The sequence below is a fragment of the Sander lucioperca genome, chromosome 24 (genome assembly GCF_008315115.2).
Source record: "Sander lucioperca isolate FBNREF2018 chromosome 24, SLUC_FBN_1.2, whole genome shotgun sequence".
Classification (NCBI taxonomy): domain Eukaryota; kingdom Metazoa; phylum Chordata; class Actinopteri; order Perciformes; family Percidae; genus Sander; species Sander lucioperca.
Genome location: NC_050196.1, coordinates 17,847,663 through 17,857,662, shown reverse-complemented (window position 1 = coordinate 17,857,662; position 10,000 = coordinate 17,847,663). Strand labels below are relative to the sequence as shown.

The 10,000-nt window shown below is 42.3% G+C and overlaps 1 protein-coding gene across 1 annotated transcript in view; it reads left to right on the top strand.

Moving 5' to 3' along the window:
- The window catches only part of f10 (coagulation factor X), a 21,449-nt gene that overhangs the window by 1,276 nt on the left and 10,173 nt on the right, over window positions 1-10,000 (top strand). Inside the window, exons 2-3 of the mRNA XM_031319837.2 lie at window positions 4,299-4,459; window positions 6,195-6,219. Coding sequence (XP_031175697.1) covers window positions 4,299-4,459; window positions 6,195-6,219 — 186 coding nt within the window. The remainder of the gene's footprint in view (window positions 1-4,298; window positions 4,460-6,194; window positions 6,220-10,000) is intronic.

Here is a 10,000-nt window from a genome sequence, read left to right as displayed (position 1 = left end):
TTAAGTGTGTATGTAAGAGGGGAAGGAAAGAGGAAAGGATGAGAGACAGAAGGCAAGGAGGGAATTAAAAGGAATGATAGAGGTAGAGTTAACTTCCCCGTCGACCTGCAGCTACTTTTACATTTTTTAGGTCAAAATGTAAAAAAAAAAAAGTTCTTTCGAAGTTTGTCAATATTTTTCTGCGCTTTTTTTGATGTTTTTTTTAAGCTTTTCCCACGATTTTGTCATTTTTCCGATGTTTTTGTACGTTTCTGTCACTTTTTTCCGACATTTTTGTCAGTTTTTTCGAAGTTTTTGTACGTTTATGTTTTTTTTTTGTCATTTTTGTCACTTTTTTCAACGTTTTTGTACGTTTTCATCACTTTTTACAAAATTTGTGTCACTTTTTTCGACGTTTTCGTCACTTGTTTTCAAAATTTGTGTCACTTTTTTCGACGTTTTCGTCACTTGTTTTCAAAATTTGTGTCACTTTTTTCGACGTTTTCGTCACTTGTTTTCGAATTTTTTTGTCACTTTTCCTGATGTTTTTGTCACTTTTTCGAAATTCTTTGTCACGTTTTTTCGTAGTTTTTCTAAGTCCTTTTATCAGTTTTTCTTTACATGCTATAAAATTGAATAAAAGACCCAAATTCAATGAAAGTAGTTCTAGGATAATTACATTATCAAGAATAGAATAAGTTCATTTTTACTTTAACACAAGGAGCCAGTTTAATGCCTAACGTAAGCTCAAACAGTAGCTTATTTATGTGTGAAATAATAATAATAATAATAATAACAATAACAATAATAATAATAATAATTTATACTATATTAATCCCACAGGGGAAATTACAATGTTTTCACTCTGTTGTTATTACACACAGGCCTGAATTACACACACATGCTCAGTGGATATGAGCCATGCCTTTGGTGTGGGAGACCTGGGTTAGATTCCCACTGCCATACATCAACCAATGTGTCCCTGAGCAAGGCACTCAACCCCTAGCTGCTCCAACTACAGACATATCAGACATATATATATATATATATATATATATATATATATATATATATATATATATATATATATATATACATAGCAATTATAAGTCACTTTGGATAAAAGCATCAGCTAAATGACTGTAATATAATGTAATGTAGTACCTCTACGTGCACTAATGGAGAGATGTCAGAGTGGGGGGGCTGCACATGGACAGGCAGCCTGAGCAGTTGGGGGTTGGGTGCCTTGCTCAAGGGCCCCTTGGCAGAGCCCAGGAGGTGAACTGGCTCCTCTCCAGCTACCAGTCCACCTCCATACTGTGGGCCGTACGGGGGCTTGAACCAGCAACCCAACTCCCTACTGACTGAGCTACTGCCACCCCCAAAATCATAAACATGCAATCATATTACAGAGATGATGTCATCAGCTGATATCTGGTCAGAGATGATGTCATCAGCTGATTGGTTGTCCTGTCCTCAGCACCACACTGTGCTCAGACAAGGACACGCAGTGGCTCCATGTTATCTTGTTTAGACTACTATACTGTCTGCATTTTCATGCTTTTTGGTCTAAACGTCATACCCAAATTAAAATTGGTACAGCTCCCGTATACTCTGAGACTCAGGGACGTGCCTGGTATCACTGGAAAGAAAACACTCTCTAGTTTTTGTTCCAAGTGTCAGGGATGAGTTACAGAGGCTAGAACGGAGGGTTTTTATTTCCGTCCAAGTCATCCATCTGTAAAATGCAAACATCTTTTTATGTTTATGTCACTATTTCCAACGTTTTTCAACATTGTTGTCACTTTTTTCGACTTTTTTCTCACCTTTTTCAACATTTTTGTAATTTTTGTCAACATTTTTGTAATTTTTGTCAACATTTTTGTAATTTTTGTCAACATTTTTCTCACTTTTTTCAACATTTTTCTCACTTTTTTCAACATTTTTGTCACTTTTTTCAACATTTTTGTAATTTTTTTCAAAATTTTTGTAATTTTTTCAACATTTTTCTCACTTTTTCAACATTTTTCTCACTTTTTTCAAAATTTTTGTCACTTTTTCAACATTTTTGTAATTTTTGTTCAACACTTTTCTCACTTTTTCAACTTTTTTCTCACTTTTTCAACATTTTTGTCACTTTTTCCAACATTTTTCTCACTTTTTCAACATTTTTGTCACTTTTTCCAACACTTTTGTAATTTTTTTCAAAATTTTTGTAATTTTTTCAACATTTTTCTCACTTTTTTCAACATTTTTCTCACTTTTTTCAACATTTTTGTAATTTTTTTCAACGTTTATCTCACTTTTTCAACATTTTTGTCACTTTTTCAACATTTTTGTCACTTTTTTCAACATTTGTCTCACTTTTATCAACATTTTTGAAATTTCTTTTCAACGTTTATCTCACTTTTTCAACATTTTTGTCACTTTTTCAACATTTTTGTCACTTTTTTCAACATTTTTCTCCCTTTTATCAACATTTTTGTAATTTTTTTCAACATTTTTGTCACTTATTCAAAGTTTTCGTAAATTTTTTGACGTTTTTGTCACTTTTTTCAACATTTTTATCAACATTTTTCTCACTTTTTTCGACCTTTATGTCACTTATTCCTAGGTCTTACTGACACAGAGTTACAGAGGCTAGAATGGAGGGTTTTTATCTCCGTCCAAGTCATACATCTATAAAATGATTAAAATACTCTGCTGTGAACACATACTCCAGCTGACAGACAATCCAGGACATTAGCCACGTGTCTCAGCTTACTCCAGAAAAAATCCAGAAGCCAAAAGACTCAAAAATTGATTTTATATGAATGTTTTTCTACATATATATATATATGTGCGTTTTTCTGATTTCTATTTGAAAAGTGCAAAGAAAAAAGCCAATAAAGTACAAAATAAAATACTTCTCAAATACACAAACACATCCACATCAATCACACACATACTGGAAATAACTATATACATAAATATATAGAAATAAGTTGTTATAAACTGCACAGGGTGTGATATGCTTATAGGAGGCCCTGTTTTTGCTTTGACACAGCTCCAGTCTGTAAATCTAAGAGTTTGTAGCCAGCAGTGACCTGATGATGTCTGTAGCTGGTGAGGAGCGTTGTAGGACCATCCACCGGATTTGGGTTGAAAGTTTCCAATGTTTTAGTCACTTTTTTTCAATGTTTTGGTCACTTTTTCCAAATTTTTTCAACATTTTCGTCACTTTTTTTCAACTTTTTCGTCACTTTCTTCAACATTTTTGTCACTTTTTCCAAATTTCTTGATGTTTTTGTCACAATTTCCAAAGTTTTTCAACATTTTTGTCACTTTTTTCAACATTTGTCACTTGGTCGAAGTTTTCCGATGTTTTCGTCAATTTTTCGACGTTTTTGTGACTTTTTTTCGAAATTTTTCAATATTTTTCTCACTTTTTTTCAACATTTTTGTCATTTTTTTCAACATTTAGGGACCATCCACGGTATTTGGGTTGAAAGTTTCCAATGTTTTAGTCACTTTTTGTCCAAGTTTTCGTCACTTTTTCAACATTTTTTTATGTTTATGTCACTATTTCCAACGTTTTTCAACATTTTTGTCACTTTTTTTCGACTTTTTTCTCACTTTTTCAACATTTTTGTAATTTTTTTCAACATTTTTGTAATTTTTTTCAACGTTTTTGTAATTTTTTTTCAACATTTTTGTAATTTTTTTCAACATTTTTCTCACTTTTTTCAATTTTTTTGTCACTTTTTTCAACATTTTTGTAATATTTTTCAAAATTTTTCTCACTTTTTCAAAATTTTTGTCACTTTTTTCAACATTTTTGTAATATTTTTCAACATTTTTCTCACTTTTTTGTCAACATTTTTCTCACTTTTTCAACATTTTTCTCACTTTTTTCAACATTTTTGTAATTTTTTTCAACGTTTATCTCACTTTTTCAACATTTTTGTCACTTATTCAAAGTTTTCCGATGTTTTCGTAAATTTTTCGACGTTTTTGTCACTTTTTTCCAAATGTTTCAATATTTTTGTCATTTTTTTCAACATTTTTATCAACATTTTTCTCACTTTTTTTGACCTTTTTGTCACTTATTCCTAAGTTTTCTGATGTTTTCAACGTTTTTGTGACTTTTTTCATCATTTTTCAACATTTTCGTCATTTTTCAACATTTTCGTCACTTCGTCACTTTGTGATATAGAAACGTTAAAAACAGATTAGACCGGAGGTCAGCAGGAGATTTAAGGAAGAATCAAGGAGAGAAACCAGGAAGAACAGAAAGAAGACGTAACAGCGTGATGGTTGTTGAACATCTTGTCTTCCAGTGTTCCTGGACGGCGAGGAAGCCAGCCAGCTTCTGACCCGACGGAGACGAGCCAACAGCGTTTTTGAGGAGTTTAAAAAAGGCAACATGGAGAGGGAGTGCATCGAGGAGCGCTGCAGCTGGGAGGAGGCGCGGGAGATCTTTGAAGACGTCGACAAAACTGTACGAACGTCTTAAAGCGTAACTCCCCAAAATACAACCGAGGGTCTTGTTGTGAATGTACAGGAGTCAAACTTTAGTTTAAAAGCATGATTAGGACGGAAGACGCCACTTTTAAGATTTACCGTATTCTCGTTTATTGAGTGTGTGTGTGTCTGTGTGTGTGTGTGTCTGTGCGTGCGAGTGTGTGTGTGTCTGTGTGTCTCTGTGTGTGTGTGTCTGTGCGTGCGAGTGTGTGTGTGTGTGTCTGTGTGTCTCTGTGTGTGTGTGTCTGTGTGTGTGTGTGTGTGTCTGCGTGTGAGTGTGTCTGTGTGTGTATGCGTGCGTGCAAGTGTGTGTGTCTCTGTGTCTCTGTGTGTGTGTGTCTGTGTGTGTGTGTGTGTGTCTGCGTGTGAGTGTGTCTGTGTGTGTATGCGTGCGTGCAAGTGTGTGTGTCTCTGTGTCTCTGTGTGTGTGTGTGTGTCTGTGCATGCGTGCCAGTGTGTCTGTGTGTGTCTCTGTGTGTGTGTGTGTGTCTGTGTGTGTGTGTCTCTGTGTGTGTGTGTGTGTGTCTGTGTGTGTGTGTGTGTCTGCGTGTGAGTGTGTTTGTGTGTGTATGCGTGTGAGTGTGTTTGTGTGTGTATGCGTGCGTGCAAGTGTGTGTGTGTGTGTGTCTCTGTGTCTGTGTGTGTGTGTCTCTGCGTGTCTAAATGCGTGTGTGCGAGTGTGTCTGTGCCTCTGTGTGTCTGTGTGTGTGTGTGTGTGTGTGTGTGTCTGTGTGTGTGTGCATGCATGTGTGCATGCGTGTGTGCGTGCGAGTGTGTGTGTGTGTGTGTGTGTGTGTGTGTGTGTGTGTGTGTGTGTGTGTGTGTGTGTGTTCGAATTCTGCATTAGCAAAACACAAAAAAACCCGGACAAGTGAAAGGTAAATGTACTTGTCCAAAGGATAAGTGCCTCAAAACAGTTCCTAGTGCCCTGCTGGAGGATTTGGAGAATCCTGACCCCCCTAAAGCTGTCTGTAGTGGAGCTATAAGCTAAGATGTACCATATTCTCGTTTTTGGGTCAAATGGCCTTTTGAATGGGAGAGCTAGAGACACTACTATGCTAGCCTCAAAATAGCTAAATCTTAAAAGTGGCACTTCCGTCCTAAATATGCTTTTAAACGAAAGTTTGACTCGTTTTTAGGTGTAAAATGTTACATAAATTAGGCTATGAATGGTATCTGAACAAGCCCCTCTGTAGAAACCTTCAGAATATAGATAGGAATATATCTGGAGAGTTTGGTGTATGTAAGAGCTACTGAAGTGGAGATTTGGGGCTCAGAGTGTGAGAAAAAAACCATTTTGGGAAAAAGACCTTTGAAGATATGGATTATAAAATATCAGACAGTTTGCAATAACTAACATATATCAGAATTAAACTTCCCCAGTTAAATACTGACATTAATTGAATGTATGCTGAATTTAGGAGAAAATTACAGGTGCAAATACACAAAGTGTAGTAAAATAAGCACATAAATGTGTATTTTGGATGGGTTTTTCCCCCAATAGTCTGAAAGAAGACGCTATGGAAGTAAAATAGCCCCAAAAAAAATCTAAATTGAAAAATGATGGTTGTACCTGGGGTGTCTCGCCTTCGACTCAACAGCTTGTGAGAAACTTGTGTTAAAGTCGAACATTTAAACTCCAACAATCTGCATTTAGACGGCATGATTTCAAGTTGTTTTAATTGAATTGTCTGTTTTTCCTTTTTTTGCAGAATATTTTCTGGGCCAAATACGTCGGTAAGGTGTTTGTTTGTACTTTGTCGTAAACTACTCGGCTGATTTAGAGATCTCTTTCTGTACGGTACGCACCGCCGTTAACTGTACGTACACACCGCCGTTAACTGTACGTACGCACCGCCGTTAACTGTACGTACGCACCGCCGTTAACTGTACGTACGCACCGCCGCTAACTGGACGTACGCACCGCCAATAACTGTACGTACGCACCGCCGCTAACTGGACGTACGCACCGCCGTTAACTGGACGTACGCACCGCCGCTAACTGTACGTACACACCGCCGTTAACTGTACGTACGCACCGCCGTTAACTGTACGTACGCACCGCCGTTAACTGTACGTACGCACCGCCGTTAACTGTACGTACGCACCGCCGCTAACTGGACGTACGCACCGCCGTTAACTGGACGTACGCACCGCCGCTAACTGGACGTACACACCGCCGTTAAATGTCCATACACACCGCCGTTAACTGTACGTACACACCGCCGTTAACTGTACGTACGCACCGCCGCTAACTGGACGTACGCACCGCCAATAACTGTACGTACGCACCGCCGTTAACTGGACCTACGCACCGCCGCTAACTGTACGTACGCACCGCCGTTAACTGTACGTACACACCGCCGTTAAATGTCCATACACACCGCCGTTAACTGTACGTACACACCGCCGTTAACTGTACGTACGCACCGCCGTTAACTGTACGTACGCACCGCCGCTAACTGGACGTACGCACCGCCAATAACTGTACGTACGCACCGCCGTTAACTGGACCTACGCACCGCCGCTAACTGTACGTACGCACCGCCGTTAACTGTACGTACACACCGCCGCTAACTGGACCTACGCACCGCCGTTAACTGTACGTACACACCGCCGCTAACTGGACGTACGCACCGCCGTTAACTGGACGTACGCACCGCCGTTAACTGGACGTACGCACCGCCGTTAACTGGACGTACGCACCGCCGCTAACTGTAAGTACACACCGCCGTTAACTGTACGTACGCACCGCCGCTAACTGGACGTACGCACCGCCAATAACTGTACGTACGCACCGCTGTTAACTGGACCTACGCACCGCCGCTAACTGTACGTACACACCGCCGTTAACTGTACGTACACACCGCCGTTAACTGTACGTACGCACCGCCGTTAACTGTACGTACGCACCGCCGCTAACTGGACGTACGCACCGCCAATAACTGTACGTACGCACCGCCGTTAACTGGACCTACGCACCGCCGCTAACTGTACGTACGCACCGCCGTTAACTGTACGTACACACCGCCGCTAACTGGACCTACGCACCGCCGTTAACTGTACGTACACACCGCCGCTAACTGGACGTACGCACCGCCGTTAACTGGACGTACGCACCGCCGTTAACTGGACGTACGCACCGCCGTTAACTGGACGTACGCACCGCCGCTAACTGTACGTACACACCGCCGTTAACTGTACGTACACACCGCCGTTAACTGTACGTACACACCGCCGTTAACTGTACGTACGCACCGCCGTTAACTGTACGTACGCACCGCCGTTAACTGTACGTACGCACCGCCGCTAACTGGACGTACACACCGCCGCTAACTGGACGTACACACCACCGTTAACTGTACGTACACACCGCCGTTAACTGGACGTACACACCGCCGTTAACTGTACGGTACGCACCGCCGTTAACTGTACGTACGCACCGCCGTTAACTGTACGTACGCACCGCCGCTAACTGTACGTACGCACCGCCGTTAACTGTACGGTATGCACCGCCGTTAACTGGACGTACACACCGCCGCTAACTGGACGTACACACCGCCGCTAACTGGACGTACACACCGCCGTTAACTGTACGTACACACCGCCGTTAACTGTACGTACGCACCGCCACTAACTGTACGTACGCACCGCCGTTAACTGTACGTACGCACCGCCGTTAACTGGACGTACACACCGCCGCTAACTGGACGTACGCACCGCCGTTAACTGGACGTACGCACCGCCGTTAACTGGACGTACGCACCGCCGTTAACTGGACGTACGCACCGCCGCTAACTGTACGTACACACCGCCGTTAACTGTACGTACACACCGCCGTTAACTGTACGTACACACCGCCGTTAACTGTACGTACGCACCGCCGTTAACTGTACGTACGCACCGCCGTTAACTGTACGTACGCACCGCCGCTAACTGGACGTACACACCGCCGCTAACTGGACGTACACACCACCGTTAACTGGACGTACACACCGCCGTTAACTGGACGTACACACCGCCGTTAACTGTACGGTACGCACCGCCGTTAACTGTACGTACGCACCGCCGTTAACTGTACGTACGCACCGCCGCTAACTGTACGTACGCACCGCCGTTAACTGTACGGTATGCACCGCCGTTAACTGGACGTACACACCGCCGCTAACTGGACGTACACACCGCCGCTAACTGGACGTACACACCGCCGTTAACTGTACGTACACACCGCCGTTAACTGTACGTACGCACCGCCACTAACTGTACGTACGCACCGCCGTTAACTGTACGTACGCACCGCCGTTAACTGGACGTACACACCGCCGCTAACTGGACGTACACACCGCCGCTAACTGTACGTACGCACCGTCTCTGAACTAATGTTTTGGTAGGAACCAAAGTTTACATCGTATGTTTCTCTGGGATCAGCCAGCGTGAAGGATGTCTATATTCTGATTGGTTGCCGCTGAACCGCGTCATAGCTCATTACCATAAAGTTGACCTACTTTCAACTTTCTGATTGACGTGACCCCGACAGATTTTCCGCTCCTTGCAGCTGAGAGAAGCAGCTTCCATTGAAAATGAATGACTTCCTGTATCTTTAGAAGATCAAGTCGGCGGCGGTGTGGACGGACAGTAACGCCCCTGACACACCAACCAGACGGCCGACCTTCGGCAGAAAGCCAGTCGGACCGATCAGTCGGCTCCCCGACGTCCAAAAAGTGCCTCAGAACTCACCGAAGACACGCCGACTTGAGCGTGTAATATGTCTCCGTAACAGCTAACCCGATCTCACGCCAGTTCGTGAAATAGTCACGTTATTTTGATTCATTGATACGTGTACAGGTCACGATTTTCTCGTTTATTTAGTGTACAGGTCGCGAGTTTCGGCAGTTACCATTTCACAAATTGCCACGGGGAAATTAAACGCCACACGCCCACGAAAAAAACGCCGTTATCGTGTCCTGTTCACGAATCAATAGATTCAATAACGTGACCATTTCACGAACTGCCATGAGCAGTAACAGCAGGCGGCGCTAATCTGTATTGTCGCCCAAAAAATGCTGGCAGCTGATTGGACGAACGTGTCACGTGGGTCTGGCTGCTCCCCGACCATCATGGCGGCTCGTTCAGAATACGATCTCATATTGGACTAAAATAGTTCACCGAAACGTGTTTCTGAAAACATTTGAAGAGAGAAATAGGCCGTGCAGCTGCTGAATCTGTCTTACATCAATGTTCTTCAGGTAAAATGAATGATTACTTTCAAAGAATTTTTAGTTTTATTCAATTATATGGCATTTAAAAAAATGTTTTTAAATGTTTTTTAAGACAGTATCCTGTCTAAACTTTGACATGTCTGTCAATTATCCATCCACACCCTCTGATCTTAACTATTTTTTTTGGTCACACACACACACACACACACACACACACAGACACAGACACACACACACACACACACACACACACACACACACATACACACACACACACACACACAGACACACACACACAC